The following is a 24,814-nucleotide window of genomic DNA, read 5'->3' as shown; positions in this document are numbered from 1 at the left end:
GCAGCGTCCGCCACAGCGGACGCTGTAGTAGGCAGCGGGGGCAAGGCCTTAAAGCAGTAGTCCGTGCTGCTCGAACATTTTTGGGGGCTATTTATTTATTTATAATTACCTGTACTGGCTGGTCTCTCAAAGACAATCTGCAGTTCCCTGATCTCTGGAGACTTCTTGGGTCACGAGCAACAAGCAGTTTTGGCTGCCAGGCACATATGCTTGCCTCATGGGCACAAAATGGCTGTGAGGTCTGGCTCGCTCATTTAGTCAACAGAAAGTTGCAACTTCATCAGGATAGAACAGACCAACTTTCAATTTGTGATCCAGCCATACAGCATTTTGACAGAAAATTAAAAATGCAATCATCTTACTAGCAACCGGGAGGTCCCTGGAGCTGGAAGTATCACGGTTGAGCTCTACAGGACCCCCTAAGTTTTTCTTAGGATAAAAATAAAATAAAAATACAATTCGTTTTGGGTAGGATTGCTGCTTCAAGGTACAGATGGGCCGCTTGGTTCGGGCCCACTCTCTTCGCGGCTTTGAGGACCATTGCATCGTGGATCAAGAGATGGTGACGGACTAGGATTCGGAGGGTGAAGAAAGCAAAGGTAAGAAACACATTGATTGTATTTTATTGGGTTAATTTTTATTAAGGTTGCTCATTGACTGACAATGTGTTTATCTATACCCCTTTTTGGGTATAAATAAGCACAGTGACAAGCAATGCATTTTTTGGCATTGTTTTTTTTAATTGAAATGTAATGTATTTTATTTGGTGCTTTTTTTTTTTTATGTTGCCCATTGACTGCCATAGTGGCAAGCGGGCATGGAGTACCACTGTGCCAATCAATTGGTTTATTGGCAAAGTTTTCTCTTTTTTTTTTTTTTAAAATGTGATGTATTTTATTCAGTGCTTTTTACATTTTATTTGTAGCTTGCCCATTCATTGTCATTGTGGTAAACCATGTCCATATTATGGGCATGGTGTACCTCTGTGCCAATCAATGGGTAGAGCGGGTAGGGGTAGTTGCTTCGAAGAGGGTGGTTAGGCCTTCTGGGTGGGTAGCGGGAGGAGGGGGGGGTTGTTGACCCCTTAATTATCGCTAAGGTGATTAAAGGGGTAGTGGCTGGTAGTTATTTTTATCTTTTTACAGTCGATGCCCACTGAAGAAGAGAAAGACGAGGATAACTTACTATATGCTGGCTGGGTAATGTTTTGGTTATCTTTTATTTTTAAATGGACAAATGTGCTATTATCCAGATATGTATAATAGGGATTTTGCCCATTACTGTACTGTGTTTTTGTTGTTTTTTTTTTGGGGGGGGGGGGGGAGTTCAATGTATTGTATTGATGTTTGTATAGTACCTGGTTTATTGGAGGAAGTGGGGGCTGGTGAAGGGGGGGGGGGGGGTACCTGGCCCATGGTGGGTTGTTAGTCCTATTGGGTGGGTAGTGAGAGGGGTTCATCCCTTCATTACCATAGCGGTTACTACTGCTAAGGTAATGAAGGGGTTAAGCCATCCTGCAACATTCCCGGTAGGACTAACCACCCACCCTGGGGCAACTACCCTTTTCACCCACCGCCTCTACCCCCAATAAACTAGGTACTCTGGCATAACCCCTTCATTGAAGAGGCTTGGTTGTAAGGCGATGCAGCTGCCGTAGGGAAAAAATGTGGAACTGGACTGCCGATGGGTAAAGCAGGGGAGCGCAAACTTTTCCAGCTGTGCCCCCCTATCTGCCCTGCTCCGGATTCGCCCCCCTATCTGCCCTGCTCCGGATTCGCCCCCCTCCCCCCACCCTCCTACCTGCCGCCGCATCAGATGACGCTCCGGGGTCACGTAAATGTCAGGTCACGTGACCCGCGGCACAGGTTCTGAATCTCGGTAAGTTTTCCTATTGCAAGGGCCTCACGCGCCTGGGGGAAGAGCACGGGACCTCTGCAACCACACGCGCCCCCCCCCAGACAAATCTCACCATCCCCCCAGGGGGGTGCGCCCACCCATTTGCACCCCCCGTGGTAAAGTACAAAAAAGTTTTATTGGCATTATTTTATTATCTAGCCGCTAAGGTAACGAAGCTGCCTTTATTGTGATAACACAGTATAGTAGCAGGAGGTCTCCGGAGCTGAACCGCATTGATTTCAGGTCTGGGGACCCTCTGCTTCCCCAGTTACAGGCCCCGGTATGGGGTACTGGTATCCCCCTGCTTTGTTTAAATCTCCGAGTCACGTGTGCCGTGACGTGGGAGAATTTAAACATTGCTGGGATACCGGCACCCCATAACAGGGCCTGTAAATTGGGAAGCAGGGGGTCCCCAGACATGAAATTAATGCGGTTCAGCTCAGGAGACCCCCTGCTACAATACTTTGTTATTAAAATAAAATAGAAGCCGTGCAATCACTTGTTAGAGGCGCACAGGGTGAGTGACCGATTCCGTCTCACTCAGTGCGGGTCTCTTACAGACAGGTGCAGCCCGGTAGGATTCACACCCCGCGGGTCCCATTAAACACAGGGACCCCTGCTGTGTTAATCTGATGGGCCATTACAGCATGCTATGGACTGTCCAGCAGATTGTCCCTGATGTGCTCTAGAATTTCCTGCGGATGCTGGGCCATAAGGAAAGGTTACATCTGTATACGTGCATAAGGCATTTTAAACTGTTTCATCTTGGATATCTTCACTAGAAAGATGCTCAACAAATATGCAAATACATTTTGTATTATTTTTCTTCACCAACATGCAGCTTAGTTTAGAAAATATTTTCAGTGTTATTGAATAATTCCAGTTTTCTACTTACTTGTACATAGCAATGTACGGAAGTGGTCCTCCGGGTTTCTGCATCTTGTCCAACCAGCCTTTATACTGCAAAAATGGTCCCTTACCGCTGTCATTACAAAAAAGAAATGGAAATCTATTTTACTATTTCAATTGGTATCTTTGGGTCCCAACTCAGCTTCTGCTCTTACTAATTAAATAAACAAAGGATGAGTATTGAAAATAAAAACCTGATACTTTTGGGTTTAACAGCCTCTTCTTTTACAGGCGAGGGAACAAAACGGAAATACATCATTATAAACAATACCATTTAGGACACAAGTGTGGAGATTCGCACACAGCACTTCTGCTAACTCCCCTCCCCCCAATAGTTTTTCAAATTAAGATCACATTTTCTATAATAATGCTGCAGTTCTGCATGGATCGCCATTTTTTTAAAAAAAACTTGCTTTCGGAGATCTTTTCTTGCCCCTTTCACAGCTTTTTTTTATTTTACATAAAAAAAATCTGATGCTTTGCTAGAGAGATGTAAGTGGTTAAAATGTTAAGTGTCCAAGAGGATAGAATGAAGTCCTCACCAGACGCCGTTGCAGTCTAATGGTTACCATGGTGACCTCAGAAGCTAGAGATGTAAAACATCTTGATTAACACATGTATGTAAGAGCAGGACATGCTCACTTACAGAGGGCTTGTAGGGAACAGGAAGAGGGATTGCATTCTCGATAGTCCCATGCCTAACTCCATGCCTAACCAACCCGAGACTCTGAAACTGCCACCAGTCTAAATTCTTTCAAAACTAAAGCTGTCGCACATTTTAACCTTGTCTGTAACTGTTAATAAACATCTATAACATATCTTTAAATGTGTTCATGCAAAGTCTTTATATATAATGTATAACCCTGCTCATTAAATGTAACCATGTATTGTCATCTTAACTCTGTGCCCAGGAAATACTTGAAAATGAGAGGTAACTCAATGCATTTCTTCCTGGTAAAACATTTTATAAATAAAAAAATAAATTATAGGTAACATGCATCACTGTACTTTCTGAGCGAGATTCTAAAGGGACAACTAAACACAAGCTCATACCTGGCGTATTCTTTTTTTTCATCTCCAGACATACTATTTAAAATAAATTCCTTTAAGGTACAAGTGTTCTCCAACCATTCAATCAGTCCTATTCTGTAAAAAATAAGGAAATAAAAGTTGTAGGTATTACTGACATCTGAAAGATCCGCCCTGCTGAATACTGTACATATTGTGTTTTATGTGCTTAAATACCTGCTTGTCATGGGAATCACTTGGTATGTTTTTAGCTGCATGTGTCTCTGGCTACAAGCTGCATCTTGGGAAAGGATGATGTTCATGATATCAAAAAGCTGCTCAATACGCTGATCCTGACGCAGGTCTTCACCACCTTTTACAAGAAACGGGTATTCTCTCTCATCATTACCTCGAATAATAATACGTTTCGGTTTCCTTATGGAAGTCATAACTTTTACCTTACAACAAAAACAGAAATACATCATCAACACTGCCTTTTGTGTTATCCAAACAGCTACCTACCCAATTAGGTGCATACAAAGGAATTATTAAAGTATGTTAATTACAAATCATACTCTGGATTGTAATCAATGTGATAATTCATCTGATGTCTTGCAAAGATGATTAACACGTACATGGGCGTCCGCAGGAGGGGGCAAGGGGGGGGCGCTTGCCCCCCCCTGGATCCTGGGCCGCCAACAGCGGGGGACAGAGGGCACTGGCGTGACAGGATTTAGCGCGCTCATGATGTGCAAGGAAGCGTGCGCGTCTCTGCAAAAAAAAAAAAAAACCTCCCTTGTCTCCTGATTGGCTGGCGCGTGTTGGCACGCTGCCAGGATTTTTTTTTTGGCCCTCGCAAGCTCTATCTGAGCTTGCATAGCGAGGCCCGCCCTTTCCTGCATGGAGCAAGTCAGGTGACTACTGCTCCATGCCACTCTCGCTTCCCCCTTGTCTTCCTGCTCTGATTTCCCCCCCCCCCCCCCTGCTCCGATCCCCCCATTCCAAAATCTTCCCCCTGCTCTGGTCCCCCCCGCTTCTGATTCCCCCCCCCTGTTCCGGTCCCCCCTTCCCGTTCCGATTCCCCCCCCTGCTCCGGTCCCCCATTCCCATTCCGATTCCCCCTGCTCAGGTCCCCCCTTCCCGTTCCGATTCCCCCCCTGCTCCGGTCCCCCCTTCCCGTTCCGATTCCCCCCCTGCTCCGGTCCCCCCTTCCCATTCCGATTCCCCCCTGCTCAGGTCCCCCCTTCCCGTTCCGATTCCCCCCCTGCTCCGGTCCCCCCTTCCCGTTCCGATTCCCCCCCTGCTCCGGTCCCCCCTTCCCATTCTGATTCCCCTCTGCTCAGGTTCCCCCCCCCCCCGTTCCGATTCCCCCCCTGCTCCGGTCCCCCCCCTCGTTCTGATTCCCCCCCTGCTCCGGCCCCCCATTTCGTTTCCCCCCCACCCCCGCTCCGATTCCCCCTTGTTGCGAGTGTCTGAGTGTGTGTGTGAGAGTGAGAGTGTGTGTGTGTGTGAGTGTGAGTGTGTGTGAGTGTGTGTGAGTGTGTGTGAGTGTGTGTGTGTGTGTGTGTGTGTGTGTGTGTGTGAGTGTGTGTGAGTGTGTGTGAGTGTGTGTGAGTGTGTGTGAGTGTGTGTGAGAGTGTGTGAGAGTGTGTGAGAGTGTGTGAGAGTGTGTGAGAGTGTGTGAGAGTGTGTGAGAGTGAGAGTGAGAGTGAGAGTGAGAGTGAGAGTGAGAGTGAGAGTGAGAGTGAGAGTGAGAGTGAGAGTGAGTGTGTGTGTGTGTGTGTGTGTGTGTGTGTGTGTGTGTGTGTGTGAGAACAGGGGGGAGGGAATGAATGTGAGGAGGGCGGATTCAGGGAGTGGGTTTGAGTCAGAGGGGGATAATTGATGGAGGGGGGAGAGTGAGGAGACAGGGGGTGTAATAGAGGAAGTGAGGAAGAGAGGGTGAGGGGGGAGAGTGAATGAAGAAGAGAGGGGGTAAGAAAGAGATGGGGCTACACCTTGGGACTATCTGCATTAGAGTGGCACCAGACAAGAGGGGTGTGTGTGTGTGTGTGTGTGTGTGTGTGTGTGTGTGTGTGTGTGTGTGTGTGTGTGTGTGTGTGTGTGTGTGTGTGTGTGTGTGTGTGTGTGTGTGTGTGAGAGAGTGTGTGTCTGAGAGTGAGAGGGATTCTGAAGGGGAGGGAGTCTGAGGGGGGGGAGTCTGAGGGGGAGAGAGTCTGAGGGGGAGAGAGTCTGAGGGGGAGAGAGTCTGAGGGGGAGAGAGTCTGAGGGGGAGAGAGTGTGAGGGGGAGAGAGTCTGAGGGGGAGAAAATCTGAGAGAGTCAGAGGGGGAGAGAGTGTCTGAGGGGGAGAGAGTGTCTGAGGGGGAGAGAGTGTCTGAGGGGGAGAGAGTGTCTGAGGGGGAGAAGTATGAGAGGGAGAGTCTGAGAGGGAGAGTCTGAGAGGGAGAGTCTGGTCTGAGAGGGAGAGTCTGAGAGAGTCTGGTCTGAGAGGGAGAGTCTGAGAGAGTCTGGTCTGAGAGGGAGAGTCTGAGAGAGTCTGGTCTGAGAAGGAGAGTCTGAGAGAGTCTGGTCTGAGAGGGAGAGTCTGGTCTGAGAGGGAGAGTCTGGTCTGAGAGGGAGAGTCTGGTCCTGAGAGGGAAAGTCTGAGAGAGTCTGGTCTGAGAGGGAGAGTCTAAGAGGGAGAGTCTGAGAGAGTCTGGTCTGAGAGGGAGAGTCTGAGAGAGTCTGGTCTGAGAGGGAGAGTCTGAGAGAGTCTGGTCTGAGAGGGAGAGTCTTGAGAGAGTCTGGTCTGAGAGGGAGAGTCTGAGAGAGTCTGGTCTGAGAGGGAGAGCCTGAGAGTCTGGTCTGAGAGGGAGAGTCTGAGAGTCTTGTCTGAGAGGGAGAGTCTGAGAGGGAGAGTCTGAGAGGGAGAGTCTGAGAGAGTCTGGTCTGAGAGGGAGAGTCTGAGAGAGTCTGGTCTGAGAGGGAGAGTCTGAGAGGGAGAGTCTGAGAGGGAGAGTCTGAGAGGGAGAGTCTGAGGGAGAGTCTGAGGGGGAGAGAGTGTCTGAGGGGGAGAGAGTGTCTGAGGGGGAGAGAGTGTCTGAGAGGGAGAGTCTGAGAGAGTCTGGTCTGAGAGGGAGAGTCTGAGAGGGAGAGTCTGAGAGGGAGAGTCTGAGAGGGAGAGTCTGAGGGAGAGTCTGAGGGGGAGAGAGTGTCTGAGGGGGAGAGAGTGTCTGAGGGGGAGAGAGTGTCTGAGAGGGAGAGTCTGAGAGGGAGGGTGTGTGTGTTTGTGTCTGTCTGTGAATGAATACAGACACCAACCCACAGTCAGTCAGTCACCCACCCAAGTGTCAGTCAGTCACCCAAGTGTCAGTCACACACGAGTCAGTCAGTCACCCACCCAAGTGTCAGTCACCCACCCTGTCACCCACACACCCCCCACACCCACTCTCTCTCTCTGTCTAGTTAAAATTATGCCCCCATCCTGAAAACATTTCTGCGGACGCCCATGAACACGTATGTATTACTATAAGCAGTAGTAATTTAATATAGTGCTGCTTTTGTAGTCCGTGCTTTTCAGAGGTAACATGAAAAAAGGGTGTATAACTTACTAAGCAAAGAAACCAGAAAACAAACTGTAGACACGGTATGCAAATAATGGCAAACCGTGTGAATTGCATGTACCGTGGTTATTCTGGATTGTGAACACATACCCGTTCATCAAATCCGGAGATTTTCACATGGTATTCTGGCATTGGTTTACTTTTCCCATCATACTGGCCTGGAACAAAACAACATTTTTTTATAAAAAGATATATGTTTGGCATGATAATTTACTTGAAATCAGCAGTTTTGATCTTCTGAACAGATATATATATATGACAAACACACAAAAAGAATGTTGCTCACACTACATATATATGTGGAAAAACCAGACCCAATAAGTAATATTGACTATCTTGGAATAAAAAATAAACCAAGTAAGCCTAGAGTAAATGGGAAACTGTAGGTGCTAGGGGATAACAATAATATTGAACACACAATAGACTAAGACAATCCCTGAAAGCAGCACTCTAAATATACCACAAAATAACTGATAACATAATACCAAAAGACCAGGAAACTAAAGTCAAAATAGAAAATGAATAGATTTTAATAGCGAGCAAAAAGAACACTAACATTTAAAAACATATACACACTAAGGGCAGCAAAAAATACAAAAAGACTGTGACTGACTAAAATTTACAAAAATCAATAATGCTGAAAAATAAATCAAAAGCAAAAAATGTGTCTGCACAATGAGCCTGATAACTATATAAAGCGACACAAAAAAAAGCTGAATATTTAAAAAAATAAAAAACCTGGTTTTAACTTAACTTAAGTTATTATTTTTCTTAAGTACATCATTTTTGTATATAGGTTTATTTATGCCATACCTTTCTTTATGCCCTTAGCTTAGTTATCTACCTTTTTAGCTTAGGTCTTTACCAGGTTTTTTTTTAAATATTCAGCTTTTTTTTGTGTCGCTTTATATAGTTATCAGGCTCATTGTGCAGACACATTTTTTGCTTTTGATTTATTTTTCAGCATTATTGATTTTTGTAAATTTTAGTCAGTCAGTCTTTTTGTATTTTTTGCTGCCCTTAGTGTGTATATGTTTTTAAATGTTAGTGTTCTTTTTGCTCGCTATTAAAATCTTTTCATTTTCTATTTTGACTTTAGTTTCCTGGTCTTTTGGTATTATGTTATCAGTTATTTTGTGGTATATTTAGAGTGCTGCTTTCAGGGATTGTCTTAGTCTTTGTGTGTTCAAGATATATATATATATGTTTTAATTGGCTTGTAGTAATAACGATTAGTAGGCCCAAAAGAGTTCTCTACACATGAGCTTTCAAAACGTTTGGTCTTTTCTTTCTTTTTTTTAAAGAAAAAAATATTGTGTGTGTGCAGAGCACACGCATTTTAAGTGAAACTTGGTAGGGTATTGTTGTATATTTTTGTTTATGCTTTTGGTACAATGAAAGACTTTTGAGTATTGGTTTTTCTTTTTTTCCTCAGCAGACATTTGCATAGTAACACTTGGAATACATGATAGAATCGAGTTTATAACGGAAGTAGAATACATATATTTTGGCGTGTAAAGTACTGTATGTAAATGCTATTAGTCTCAAAAGTCAGTTGTTATTAGAAACAGGACATTTAAAATTTTGCTATTTGCACTTTTATATTTGTATTGCCTGGGTGTGTGTGTGTGTGGGTCTGTGTTGTTTTTTTTTTTGGCATTTTGTCAGTTGTTTTTATAAATGGGGCATTTTTAAACCGTTTGTTATTTGCACTTCTATATTTTTATTCACCAGTCGTGGGGGGTTGTGTGTGTGTCATCTTTTGCACCTTGTCAATTGTTATTAGAAATGTGACACTTGTAGAGTTTTTGCTATTTGTGTCTCTGCGCATGCGCATGAACCCCTCTACGTATGCATTTGCTGTGGTGGGTGTTGCCGTTCATGCGCTTGTGGAGCCGAATATCTCTGCGCATGCACAGGCAGAACCCTCTGCACATGCATAGGCTTGGTGCGCTGGATGAGAAGCGAGTTTTTGCTGGTACAGAGGGGGGTAGAGTTCCCCTGTGCATGCGCTTCATTGCGGCGACGGCCGCAGCTGGTGCCAACAGGCGCATCTACGCATGTGCATGTCAATGGCTTCTTTTGCCCACAATTACCCTAATTTGCACACACTTGCGTCACGTCCGTGACAGTACTTCCGTCTCCACAAGGGAAATTCACATAGGTGCCAGCAAAGAAGTTTCACTTAAAAAAAACATAGGGAAAACTACTAACCTGGGATCTCTAGTTCATTACTTAAAAATTCTGGTTTGTATTCACTCATCCAAGGAGAACACTCCTTTAAATTTCCTGGTTCGTTTTGTCCACTCATTTTTGAATGCAAAACTTCAGTAGTTTTAGAAAATACCATAGTGTTCATCTCAAGAAGCTTTGAACCTTCTTTTCCAAAGGTCGTTTCAAACTCCTTCCTGTATTTCTGAAATAAAACATGATGCAGAGCTAATGTCTTAAACGTAATAGTGTTTGAAGAACCAATGATCGTACCATGTTACTCTACAAAAGTCGAGACTCATCTGTGAGCCTCTCTCATCACAGTCTGCAAGCTCTGAAGCAGAGGCGCATTAAAGAAGAAAAACACCTTGCACTAAATATTTTTTCTTTAGTTCTAGGATTGAAGCAGCGGGTCTCGTAACCTGAACCGAGTTAATTTTAGCTCCAGAGTGTGTGTGTGTGTGTGTGTGTGTGTGTGTGTGTGTGTGTGTGTGTGTGTGTGTATGTATATATATATATATATATATATATATATATATATATATGTATATGTATATGTATATGTATATGTATATGTATATATATATATATATATGCACATATAGCTGTATGCTCATCTGCATGTCTTAGGCAGGTCTGCAACCCCGCCTTTCCCCATTATCACCCAGCATACAGCACTTCCACTGCAGCAAGGGATTCTGGGAAATGACATGCAAATGAGCACACAGTGTCACTTTTTGCCTCAATAACCATTTTTAAAATGGTTCCCTATAGGCTTAAGCTTGCTGCATGGTCACAGCTTTGAGCACAGCCAGGGTTAAGGTGCATACCCAGAAAACCACCCACAGACAGCTGTTTCGACCTTGATGGGTCTCATCAGTGTGGGGTTGATTTTACTGGGAATGCAAGAGAGGCTATGTATATATATATATATATATATATATATATATATACAGCTAAACCCCGTTATAACGCGCCTCGTTATACCGCGATTCGGTTATAACGCGGTTTTCCCGTGGCTCCCGTTTAAAAAAAAAAAAAAAAAAATTTCCATTTTTTTTTTGCACACTGCACACACTGCACACACTCACTGCACACACACACTGCTCATTGCTCACACTGCCACACTGCACACTGCACACACACTGCTCATTGCTCACACTGACACACTGCACACACACTACACACTGCACACACACTGCACACTGCACACACACTGCTCATTGCTCACACTGCACACACTGACACACTGCACACACACTGCTCATTGCTCACACTGCTCACACTGCACACACTGCACACACTGCACACACTGCACACACACTGCACACACACTGCACACTGCACACACACTGCTCATTGCTCACACTGCACACACTGACACACTGCACACTGCACACACACTGCTCATTGCTCACACTTCACACACTGACACACTGCACACACACTGCACACACACACACATACACACTTACACACACTTAGACACTCACAGACACTTACAGACACTCACACACACACACACTTAGACACTCACAGACACTCACAGACACTCACGCACACTCACAGACACTCACAGACACTCACAGACACTCACAGACACTCACAGACACTCACAGACACTCACGCACACTCACGCACACCCACGCACACCCACTCACGCACACTTACGCACACTCACACACACTTACACACACTCACACACACTTACACACACTTACACACACTTACACACACTTACACACACTTACACACACTTAGACACTCACAGACACTTACACACACTTACACACACTTACACACACACTCAGACACTTACACACACTCACAGACACTTACACACACTCACACCCACATACACACTTTCTCTCCCATATATACATACACACACACACTCTCTCACTCTACACAGACGGGGGGTGGGGTCGGAGCAGAGGAAAGGCCGCGACCAGCACCACCACCCGCTCCCCCCCCTCCTCCCGCGCAGGCAGCGGGAGCGCCAGGGACAGCGGTGGGGAGAAGAAACCCCCCGCTACCACCTCCATGCAGGCAGCGGGATCTGAGGTAAGCGGCGACCTGAGGGACATCCCCGCTCCCATCTCCTGCCCCGCGGTGACAGGGGGAAGCGGGGACAGGAGGGACATCCCCGCTCCCATCTCCTGCCCCGCGGCCTATCCCGCGGTGACAGGGGGAAGCGGGGACAGGAGGGACATCCCCGCTCCCATCTCCTGCCCCGCGGCCTGTCCCGCGGTGACAGGGGGAAGCGGGGACAGGAGGGACATCCCCGCTCCCATTTCCTGCCCCGCGGGCTGTCCCGCGGTGACAGGGGGAAGCGGGGAGCGGAGGGACATGCCCGCTCCCATCTCCTGTCCCGCGGGATGAATATGCGCTAAAGCGCGGCGGCCATTTTTTTCCCCGCAACCCCGTTAGTAACGCGGTGGTCTCGGGGTGGACCCCGAGACCCGCGTTATAACGGGGTTTAGCTGTATATATATATTATATAAATAAATAAAAAGGATGTAGGCATTTTGTTACTTTAATAAAACAAATCCTTTTTTGGGAGATCTACCCTTCACAATAGCTTGAATACTGTAAAGGTACAATCCAGTCAAACATGTTTTGAGAAGAGGAAATCAAAATACTGTACTGTTAAAAAAAAAAAAAAAAACACCTGTTATGTGTTGCGCCTTGTGTACTGAACCATACACAGCTGCGGTAGACCAGAGTTTTAAGAAAACCCAAAGGATTACTTTAAGTCTTTAATGATGATGGGTGCCTGGGGAAGGATACAAAGCTTTGAGAAGTCCTGGAAAGCGTTGTCTAATCTTTCTAACATGTCCAACTTAACGCAGCACAAAACCGGGCTAAGATACAAGTAATATTACAAGCTATGAAAGGAAAAAGGAACAAGGGGAACAATAATGATACAAAACAAAAATTAAAAGGAAAGAAAAACATTTTGTTCATGGCGGAGGGAGCAGGGTTTCCATTTTCTTTGAGCACAGAGGTCAGACGGAATATTTACCCAATAAAAGTATTCTTCTTGTCTTACAATTATACCTTCAACAATTTACAAAGAGCATGAGAACAAGGGGAACAGTGAGAGGGCCATGTTAAAGGTGAAATTGGGTTGGTGAAGCAAAGCCAGGGATCCCATATTTTCTGAAATTTCACCCATCTGTCTGACAAATAACTACACACCCTTTCCATACTCATTCCATACCAGATCTCTTTGTTAATTATGGCATGATTTGAGCATGTGGCTTGACTCAAACATGCTGCAATATAGCATTTTGTCGCTGCAAACATGTGAGCTATTAATTAATGTGATGCTCAAAATAAATAAGGACATACAATTAAGATATGGCTTATTTATCAATGATACTCATGGATCTTGGTTTAGCAAAATACTCAATTATTATTATTTATACGCGCAAATACCTTCATCTCTACCATGTGTGGGTGCATTGAACCATCATGATACCACAATTTGGAAAGTATCTGGGAGACAGATCTTGATTTGTATTAATGATGGAGCATTTTGTACGAGTTTTCTTCAACCACTCCTTTAATTTAATCGTGCCGCTTTCCCACTGGCACATTAATTTGCCTTTGTTCTCTTTAAATCAGGATTATTCGTATTGGTAAACTCAATATGAAAAGAAGATCTTTACTATTATATTGGCCTCAACATACACTTTCTAATCATGTTGAATAGGGAGATGTTGATACCTGAAAAAAATCTAGAAACAAAATGAGATTTGCATATCTCGAACATTTTCTGATCTAGATATGCCAGTGGCAGAATTATTATCAAAACAGAATTTTAACAAAAGACTTGCCATCGTTGGCAGAGATTGTCAGAAATTCTATGACTATCAGCAATTCTGCAGGCTTTGAAAGCGAGCTTGGACCGACCTGCATTGAAAGTGAGCTTGGACCGACCTGCATTTTAAAGTGAGCTTGGACCGACCTGCATTGAAAGTGAGCTTGGACAAACCCAGGACAAAATCTGGGGTGCTGAATAATGGCCACATGATTGGGTTGTGTACAGTGAGCTCATGTCTATATTTTAAGGAACTACATAGATTCAGAAAATGTTGAATGGTTAGTGCAATTGAAGGCGATGTAGCATATGTGCCTTTGGTAACCAGATAAGCGAATTTAGATCAATAGAAGCAAATTTGTGATGCTCCAAGTCAAAATTTACTTGTCGTAGAATACCAAGTCACTTGTTGGATTAGATGCCAAGCATTGTATTATGCTGACAAGTTAGGAAGAACTAAACAACTTACATGAGTTTGTTTAAAGCAGTAATTCCCAACAAGGGGTTTGGGAATTCTGGGTAATGAAATGCAAATGAGTGTGTCACTTTTTGCTTCTTTTCCATTTTAACATGTACAGTATCGCTATAAGAAGTTAAGAACATCAGAACCAACGCTAATACCACAATAGCCCCTGTTACTAGTTTTAAATACCTGGGCATATGGTTTGACTCCCATTTAACATTTAGGATGCACATTGATACCCCGACATCCAAAACTTATGCCAAACTAGGTGTACTTTATAGGAACAAATCCTCCCTAAATCTGCTGGACAAAAAGCGTATCGCACAGCAGATGCTAATGCCAATTATCAACTATGGGGACATAGTATATGGCTCGGCAACCCAAACCCACCTTTACAAACTTGATATCCTCTACAATTCAATATGCCGTTTTGTTCTCCAATGCAACTACAACACACATTACTGCAAAATGCTCAAAGAACTAGATTGGTCCTCACTTGAGTCTAGGCGCAAAGTTCACTTTTCCTTTCTTGCCTTCAAATACTTTCTGGGCAAACTACCCGTCTATCTGAACGAGCTCCTCACGCCTACCAAATGCAGCACTTATCTGAGATCTGACTCCAAAAGACTGTTCATGGTCCCAAGGCTCAACAAAGTATCCGGCCGCTCCTTCTCTTACCGTGCACCCTAAAACTGGAACAATCTACCGGAGACTCTCACATCAGTCACCAGTCTAAGTTCTTTCAAAACTAAAGCCGTCTCATATTTTAATCAGGTCTGTAACTGTTACATACGCCTATAAAATATATTATCTCTAACTGTGCATGCAATGTCTTGTAATTAATATATACAGGCATACCCCGGTTTAAGTACACTCACTTTAAGTACACTCGCGAGTAAGGACATATCTCCCAATAGGCAAACGGCAGCTCACGCATGCGCCTGTCAGGACGTCCTGAAGAGCAATACTGGCTCCCTACCTGTACCGAAGCTGTGCGCAAGCGGGGAGACTATAGAGCCTGTTACATATGCGTTATTTACATCAGATATGACGATTGCAGTACAGTACATGCACAGATAAGTGGGAAAAAGGTAGTGCTTCACTTTAAGTACATTTTCACTTTACATACATGCTCTGGTCCCATTGCGTACGGTAATGCGGGGTATGCCTGTACCCTGTTCACTTATGTAACTATGTATTTGTAACCATATATTTGTCATCATAACTGTGCCCAGGAACTACTTGAAAACAAGAGGTAACTCAATGTATTACTTCTTGGTAAAACATTTTATAAATAAATACATTTAATTACTAACTTTATTTCATATAGCACTATCATCCCAATGGGAATCAAAGTGCCAGACAATTACAGCACGGTAAGCGGCTTTGTACAAAGGATTTTTTACAGACAGTTCCTGCCCAGATGAGCTTCCAATCTATGTTTTTGGTGCCTGAGGCACAGGGAGGTAAAATGATTTGCCCAAGGTCACAAGGAGCTGACACCAGGATTTGAACCAGGCTCCCCTGCTTCAAACTCTGTGTTCTTATGACAGTTAGTGCCTTTACTCACTGTGCTTCTCCTACAGCAGTGGTTCCCAATCTGTGCGCCGCGGCATCCTGGTGCGCCGCGGCTTGCCTAGAGGGGCGCCGCGATTATCCTCCCCACCATCCCTCCGAATATCACTCCCCACCATAACTCCTTAACGCCGGCCGGGCCGCAGGGGATTGGCTGCAGGTCAGAGGAAGCAGGGGGTGGGGCTTCTGCTTTGCCTGCCCTGTGACTGTGTGCAGGGAGCTGCCTGCACGGATCTCCTGCCTTTCCTCCTCCCCTCCCCCCACCCCACCCCCCAGTCACTCACATCCGTCGCTGCCTCTGCTCTCCAATGTGTGTGTATCTGTGATGGATTGGATAAAATGCCTATTTCTTCATCTGTAATACTTTGCTATGATTCCTTACTCAAAATGGCTACCGCAGTTACCCCTCCCTTCAAGTAAGGAAGATGGCACCGAGGAATTCCCCTCAAATGCTGATGTGTCCAAAAAACCTGCAATAACAGGACCATAAACTGCAACAACAAGACCATACAAGGAAAAGACACAACAAGAACCAATGAGATACTGACATGTGTATTTACACACAACCTTTAGACCTGAGAGAGCTCCTTTTGCATACAATCCCCCAATGCAGCCTCTATATATGAACGTGGTCTGTAGGAATAAAGTCAGACATTATCATCCTGAACTCCTGTGTGTCAGCGTGATATTTTCTCAGTGCATGCACTATATATATATATATATATATATATAGGGAAAATAATCTGGACGGGGACAGATACTCTGCAGACGATTGTTCTGATCCAAATCAGTTGGCGCTCTAACGTGGGGCCCTGGGTTGTGAACCAACAGACAGCCGTGCACAGAGGGACCGAGGTGGACCAAATGCGGACGCGGCAGGAGACTGATCACCTCTGGAGTACGGTAAGATAACATTTATTATCTACCGATACGCACTGTCTCCGCTGTTGGTCTATTTCTGTGTTTCATACGGCTCTCCGAAGGTCACCTAAAGACAGGTAGATATCTTGCCCAGAGCCCGTTTTAAACTCAAACCTGTTACCTAGACTATCTGTCACCCGGTATATGTTTACATGTTGTATATATGTTAGTCAGTGCCGCAAGTGGGAGCCCGGAGTGGAGTGGGATTTTTGCCGGCTGACTAGGGGTCTTGTCATTGTACGTTGTAAACTTGGTGGAAGGAGGGGTAAAGGGAGAGTAAGGTATAGTCGGTTCAGAGAGGAACACATGATCCCTGGAGTGACTGCGTGGTTGGCGCGTTGCAGAGGGAAGGGTGTTAAAGGCGCGTTACGGTTGGTAACAGCGCGGAATCCTGCCGATTGATCCCTGAACAACCTTTCCCTCTCTCGTAATCAAGTTGTATGTTATGTCCAAAATGTGTTTGTGTATTAGTGTTGAGAATTCATGAGGACGGGTGGGGATTGTTGAGAGTAGAAGAGATAGCCCATAGGTGCTTGGGCGATAACCCCTAGACGTTAAACTGCCCGAACTCCTGTTTTTTCCGCGTTAACGTACGCTTTGCAGTAAAAAGAAAGTGAATAGGAAAGAAATGGCAAGTGAATTTGCTGATAGATAATCAAGGCATATGATTGTGTTGAGAAAGTAGGTATTGAGGGTTATTTTTATGAAAGGTTTATATGCAGAAATTGGGATACAATTAGAAAGTGTTCTAAGTGAAAAAAGGCAGGACATTTTTGCAAGTAATTGCAGTGTAGCTTGAAAAGGAAAAAAAAAAAAGTGCAGTTTTAACATTTGAGCACAGGCAAGTAAGACAGAGAAAGGAGTCTTAGCCTGCCACCTAGTGGCGGAAAGAGAGAGAACAGAACGGAAAAGAATGGGAGTAGCACTGGTAAAATTTATTTTTTAAAGGGTTTGTTCGTACTGGCCACACGAATGGGTCTTTTAAAACCAGAAAATATTCTTTTTCCTCCTGTTCTAATGGCAACTAGAAAGAGGGGTCTTTTTCTGTGGGAGGGAGAAGTTCAGGGAGCGCCGTCTTGTGTGTTTTTTTGAATCCCACAGGGAAACATACCTTACGTTAATATGAGTCAAAAGAATTCTGTTGAGGGACAGAAGGGTCCCGATGCATTTATTTTATCATTGCCAGGACAGAAGTTAATATAATAACAAGTGAAAAAACAAAGCAAGAAGGCTGTTTAAAGTATGTAGTATTACTGCAGCAGAAGGCAGGTTACAACCAGAAATGTGTCGAAAGATATTGAAAGAAAAGAGAGGAATTTTGAGTGATAACAACCTGCTGAAGATAGCAGAAGCCTGGTTTAATGTTGCCAAGGCTGCCCAAGGTTATATGGGCAGACGCCCAAGCAGGTAGAAGGTGCCCCAATAATGTATGTAACCTCACCCCCTTCCTGGTAGACACAGGTGCAGCCAGGAGCGTAATTAGAGCTGCAGACAAACCTGACCCTTCCTATTTGTCTGATATTGATGTTTCATGTGTGGGGGTAGACGGCACTCTGCGCTCTAGCCCATTAAGACGACCCCTGCAGATAGGTCCCTACCCTGAACTATTTGCACGATTTGTAGTTTCCTCTACCTGCCCGCTTAATCTGCTTGGCGCTGATGTTTTGTCCAGGTTACAGGCCTCCATAATATTCTCCGAGGATGGCACCATTGATGTAACCTCCCTGCTCTGGGAGTCAGATGTCTCTGCCCTTTGTTCCCTTCCAATACTTTTGGCATTAGCGGACAAACCCTCAGCTGCCAGTATACCGCCCGCTGTCATGGATAGGATCCCGTCCAAATTATGGTCCACAGGCCCTGAGGATATCGGGCACCTAAGGGTACCGCCCATTGTTGTACAGCTCAAACAAGGGGCCCCGCTTCCCCGTAAACTGCAATACCCCTCTTTTCCCTGTAAAGAAACGCACCGCGAAGGGTGAATCTGATAAGTATAGAATGGTTCAAGATCTTCGAGCAGTAAATGATGCAACCATTGTACGATGTCTTAACAACAAATCCCTTCCAGATGACCCCAGAGGCTTCCAAGAATTTCACTGTTCTCAAACAGACAATGTCACACTTCTCCGGTGCCAAGTGCTTAACCCCTCCACTCTTCTTCCACTTCCCGAGGGGGGAGATGTGCAGGGACACGAACAAGAATAAAGCACAGCTGGAGTCGACCTACCCCATGATTGCTTCGAACTCATGAAGCTAGAAACTGCTCATCTGCCCACGGTGAGTGAAACACCGATACAGAACCTAGATCTAATCCTGTTTGTGGATGGTTCTCGATATGCTGACCAACAAGGCACCTACCATACGGGTTATGCTGTCACCACAGACTCTGTGGTCCTATTGGCAAGCACACTACCGTCAACAGCATCTGCACAAGAAGCCGAACTACAAGCTCTCACTGCAGCGTGTAAACTGGCAGAAGGACAAACGGCGAATATTTACACTGACTCTAGATATGCCTTTGGTGTAGCACACGATTTAGGTGTCATTTGGCAAACCAGGGAATTTCTGACAGCAGCAGGAACACCAGTGAAACACAGCTCAGCCATACAAGCTCTGATGGACGCCCTACTCCTTCCAAGCCATGTGGCCATCCTAAAGGTAAAAGCACATGGGAAACTGAACACAGAAGAAGCCAGAGGAAACCATCTGGCGGATGCTGCGGCAAAACAAGCTGCCAGCGGGATACGAGAAGTGGAAGATCGAGTGGACACGACAAGGATGGTTCCGTTAATGCAGAACCTTCCAGTAAATCGAGAATATCTGAAGAAGTTGCAAGAATCTGCAACAAAGGAAGAAAAGGAAAGCTGGAAGAGAAGAGGTGCATCGCCCCAAGAAGGAATTTACGAGTACAAAAAGAAACTCTGTCTGCCACGGGCACTGTATCCTGCTGTGGTACAATGGGCACATGGAGCAGCATATCTCTCAAAGACTCTTATGAATGCACTGATCGACAAATACTATGTGGCGCCTGGAATTACCCCAATGACTAGTAATTTCTGCAAATTATGTACAATTTGTGCAAAGTGTAACCCAGGACGTGTGGAAAAAACCACCGCAGAAACACCTTGCAAGGCCCTGCTTTCACTGCTACGCTAGCTAAAGAAATTTGGTCTGCGCTAGGGACCACCCTTGATTTCCACACCCCATACCATCCCCAGAGTAGTGGAAAGGTAGAAAGAATGAATGGCACACTGAAAACTAGAATGTTGAAAACGGCCCAGGAAACAAATATGCCCTGGCCAGATAGTCTACCCATTGCTTTGTTCAGTGTTCGATACACCCCACGAGGGGAACATGCTCTATCCCCATTTGAGATACTGTTTGGTACTGCCCCCAAACTTGGTTGTTACTACCCACAGCAGTTACAAATGCAGTCTGATGTTTTGACCAAATATGTAACTGCCCTAACGCAAGAACTAACCAATATGCATGGTCGAGTGTTTTCTTCTATTCCAGATCCAGATCTAGATACCGGGACTCATAAACTCGTGCCCGGAGACTGGGTACTCGTGAAGAAATTTGTAAGGAAACATTCCCTAGAGCCCAGATATGATGGTCCTTTCCAAGTTCTGTTGACCACAGCGACATCAGTCAAACTAGCTGGCAAGAACACCTGGATACACGCCTCTCATTGCAAGAAGGTTCCAGCTCCCAACGAGGACACCTCAGAAGGAAAATGATGCTATATATCCTTTGCTTGTTGGGTCAAGGGGGGCACAAGAGATTGCTATCACCCAACATGAAGGGGTAGTCACGTTTTGGTATAATTCATCCAATACTCATGTAGCTACCTCCTCCTTTGATTATTGTAATATTGTCAGCTGCCCCTCAACACATTGGCAATATAATCGATACAGCAATGTCGGTTTCAGGTCTACTTATATATGTGTAACGGATTCCTACTGGGGAAAGGAATGTGATTACTGGGGAGCAGTAGGATGGAACACGGGAATAGATTGGGGATACCGACCACAAAATGGTCTAACAAGGAAAGACAGGATGGCAAAAGATTCTTGCCCAAATAGGTATCGCAATAGTTATTATTTTTGTTTTGTTTGTGATTATTGTCTGCTGTGTTCTCCCATGTTTTAAAAAGTTCATGACCAAAGCTGTTGACAATAGCACACCTACCTTTTTTCTGCAGTCAGATAATAATACTCCACTCTCGGAAGATGGTCCATTTACTCCGTTAAGTCCCTCCCAGTTAAGTACAATAGTATAAATCCATAGGGACAGCATCTGACTTCCTTATGTGCAAAGTCTGTGGCAAGGGGGGTCATGGACAAGCCATGACTCGTCTAACGTACAGCACAAAAGAGTTCCCAGGCACATCTGGACAGATGAGTTAGTATACATCTAGGGACAGACTCAGAAATAGACATTTCTAGGGGGGACTGTGATGGATTGGATAAAATGCCTATTTCTTCATCTGTAATACTTTGCTATGATTCCTTACTCAAAATGGCTACCGCAGTTACCCCTCCCTTCAAGTAAGGAAGATGGCACCGAGGAATTCCCCTCAAATGCTGATGTGTCCAAAAAACCTGCAATAACAGGACCATAAACTGCAACAACAAGACCATACAAGGAAAAGACACAACAAGAACCAATGAGATACTGACATGTGTATTTACACACAACCTTTAGACCTGAGAGAGCTCCTTTTGCATACAATCCCCCAATGCAGCCTCTATATATGAACGTGGTCTGTAGGAATAAAGTCAGACATTATCATCCTCAACTCCTGTGTGTCAGCGTGATATTTTCTCAGTGCATGCACTATATATATATATATATATATATATATATAGGGAAAATAATCTGGACGGGGACAGATACTCTGCAGACGATTGTTCTGATCCAAATCATATCTGTATGTGCGTGTGTATATATCTGTGTGTGTGTGTGTATATATCTGTGTGTGTGTATATATCTGTGTGTGTGTATATATCTGTGTGTGTGTATATATCTGTGTGTGTGTATATATCTGTGTGTGTATATATATGTGTGTGTATCTGTGTGTGTGTCTGTGTGTGTGTCTGTCTGTGTATCTCTGTGTGTGTGTGTATATCTGTGTGTGTGTGTGTGTATATATCTGTGTGTGTATCTGTGTGTGTGTGTGTGTGTATCTGTGTGTATGTTTGTATCTGTGTGTGTGTGTGTGTATATGTGTGTGTGTGTGTATCTGTGTGTGTGTGTGTGTGTGTGTGTATCTGTGTGTGTGTGTGTGTGTGTATCTGTGTGTGTGTATCTGTATGTGTGTGTGTGTATCTGTGTGTGTGTGTGTGTGTGTATCTGTGTGTGTGTGTGTATCAGTGACTGTGTGCAGGAAGCTGCCTGCACGGATCTCCTCCCTCCCTCCTCCCCTCCCTCCCCCCTCTGGGAGAGTGTGTGTGAGAGTCTGGGAGAGTGTGTGTCAGTGGGAGAGTGTGTGTCAGTGTGTGAGAGTCTGGGAGAGTGTGGGAGAGAGTGAGAGTGTGTGTGTGTCTGTCTGAGAGAGTGAGATCTGAGAGAGAGTGAGGTCTGAGAGAGTGTGTCAGAGAGTGTGTCAGAGAGAGTGAGTGTGTCTGAGAGAGTGAGTGTGTGTGTCTGTCTGAGAGAGAGAGAGTGTGTGTGTGTGTGTCTGAGAGAGTGTGTCTGAGAGAGTGAGAGTGTGTCTGAGAGTGTGAGTGTGTGTGTGTGAGAGTGTGAGAGAGAGTGTGAGAGAGAGAGAGTGTGAGAGAGAGAGAGTCAGAGAGAGAGAGAGTGTCAGAGAGAGAGAGTGTCCGAGAGAGAGAGTGTCCGAGAGAGAGAGAGTGTGTCTGAGACAGTGTGTGTGTCTGAGAGAGTGAGAGTGTGTGTCTGAGAGAGACACCAACTGCGCACTGCAACTGTTAGGTATGTATATACACCTTTGTTTTTACTTTGGGCGCCGCAGAAAAATCCTGATCGCCTTGGGGAGCCTTGAACCGAAAAAGTTTGGGAACCACTGTCCTACAGTATAAGCGGAACCCTGCCATATTACACATTTTTCAGCACAGCCAGTAAAACTTCGCACAGACAGCTGTTTTGACCTTTTAAGCCTCTTCCGTGTGAGGATGGCTACTCGCTTTGCAATGGGAAGCTGGTTCTGGCTACAACCAGACAGTTCTCGTGTGTAAAAAAAAAAAGTGACAAAAAAGTTCACAGTGCATTCACATGTTCTCAAAATAGAATAGAAAGCTCCACATGTATTCTTTTTTTGAGCCAAAATAATTGAACAAATATGAACACATCCTGAGATTCTGATTTGAAGGTAGTAACCCATCTGATTTCAAAAAAGGTAACGCAGAGTGCTCATTTGCATGTCATTACCCAAAAAGCCTCAACAGCTCTAATATACCCTGATTATTTTGTTATTTATCCCCATTGAAATACTGTATACCCCACAAAGTTTCATTATAGCAGATTGTGAGCCAATACACCATTATAATGTTTAAATGTTAATACAGTGATGACAATGTGCACAGAACTTTAAAGCATTTAGCATTAAGGCGAGAACAACAGAGATACGAGAGCTAGACATAGAAGGAAAATATCAGCTGGAAATCCATGACAAAGATGACTTAAGAGGGATCTAAGTGAATATTATAAAGCAAAGCTAAAAACCTACAAATAACATATAAACCAGAAGTGTGTATGTGCTCTCAAACTAAACACATACCTGTGCAAATCTCCTCCTGAAAGCCCCGATGTGAGGTGCCTGTACATTACACAATTTTGCGCACATCTCTTCATACATTTCCTTAATTCTATTTCTACTTTTTTTTTCTTTTGACATTTCATTTTTGACATCTTCAACCCAGTCCTAAAAATAAATTATTATTATTTTTTTTTATATATAGGTAAGCCATTCATTGGTTTTTTCATTAAATTATTTCTATTAATATGATGAAACATTTCACCTGGAAACACAGTATTTCGTAAAAATGAAATCATGGTATTCTTAATGTCTACACAAGGGTATCTCAAACTTAAATCCAAAAACAAGTTACAAGGCGTATAGGTTCCTCGACCATGTATTTATTATTTTACCTTGAAGAGCATTTCTGGATTAGAAAGTTGTTCCAAGGCTTGAATGAAAACTTGAACTACTCCACCTCTATCGAGTTTACTCTTAATTCTATTCGAAAGAGAAATACATAAGATATACAAGGTGCATTACCACAGAAATGTCCACACTGGAACTAAACAATGAGGAGGAATAAGACAACTCCAATGTAACAATGTCTTGCAAACTTAGATACACAGGTTAAATGTTCTAGCGAACAGACATTCCAAGCCAGTGTAAACTATTCTAACAGTAATTCCCAACAGGGGGTGCAAGAACCCCTAGGGGTTCATAAGGTGTCTTTCAAACATGTTTGTAGTGGCAGATCCCAAGCAGCAGAGGGTTCTTGAGCCTGTGGCGAACTGTACACATAGGGCTCCAAACCTCACTTTAGCATAGGTGGTACGGCTGTCAATTACAGGACAAGCTTCCAAAGTTGCTACCCACAATGCTTTGTAACCACAGTAGCAAAGCATTGTGGGGCATGACTTTACAAGTCTCCGCAGTGATCGACACCCATGCCACCCAAGCTGTCTGAACACATTGAAGTGCAATTTTGCACCTTGTTGAGCGTGTGTACTCCCACCAGCCCAGGACACTATACTGCTTGGAATCATGCAAACAGTTTTGGTAGCAATAGTCTGATGAGTAGGCAATAAGATTTATTAATTGGGGGTTCGTGGAACAAATCATTTCTAGCAGGTAGTGCACAATGTAAAAAAAAAAAAGGTTTGCGAACCACTATCCAAGAAAGCAAAAATTATATGAATATTATCATACATGGCCAAGTATGAACTGCTTTGCATGAAATACTAATACTGTAGAGCCGACGAGTATTCTAAAACAAATCTGGGGCAATAACCAACAAGACCCAGGTACATGCTGGGTACATGCTGCAACATTTCAGTGACATTTTTGCAGACAGGCTAATGGCCCATCGGATTAACAGCGGGGGTCCTTGGCAATCCCATTCAAACTGAATGGGACTGCCAGGGACCCCTGCTGTGTTAATCCGATGGGCCATTAGTCTCTGCAGAAACGTCACTGAAATGTTGCAGCATGTACCCAGCATGTACCTGGGTCTTGTTGGTTCTAACCCCAGATTTTCCAAGGCAAGTTTAAGGCAAGTTTTAGAATATACGTCGGCGCACCTGTATATTGTTATATGACAACAGCAAAATGTCATGAGTCCAGTGATCTATCGTTCTATAAAAGCATGAAGAATTGAAAAAAAAGAATAGTTTAAAGTACAACAAATCTCTTATTAAAAGTATT

General features: G+C 44.3%; 1 protein-coding gene across 1 annotated transcript in view; it reads right to left on the bottom strand.

The window, feature by feature from the left end:
• The window catches only part of PRKDC (protein kinase, DNA-activated, catalytic subunit), a 174,678-nt gene that overhangs the window by 6,996 nt on the left and 142,868 nt on the right, over window positions 1-24,814 (bottom strand). Inside the window, 7 exon segments of the mRNA XM_075588499.1 lie at window positions 2,792-2,878; window positions 3,859-3,951; window positions 4,051-4,271; window positions 7,508-7,575; window positions 9,632-9,833; window positions 23,153-23,296; window positions 23,524-23,611. Of these exon segments, the coding sequence (XP_075444614.1) occupies window positions 2,792-2,878; window positions 3,859-3,951; window positions 4,051-4,271; window positions 7,508-7,575; window positions 9,632-9,833; window positions 23,153-23,296; window positions 23,524-23,611 (903 nt within the window).

This window comes from Ascaphus truei, chromosome 2 (genome assembly GCF_040206685.1).
Source record: "Ascaphus truei isolate aAscTru1 chromosome 2, aAscTru1.hap1, whole genome shotgun sequence".
In the NCBI taxonomy this organism is placed as follows: domain Eukaryota; kingdom Metazoa; phylum Chordata; class Amphibia; order Anura; family Ascaphidae; genus Ascaphus; species Ascaphus truei.
The sequence above is the reverse complement of the archived record's forward strand: the minus strand, read 5'-3'. Positions and strand labels throughout refer to the sequence as shown.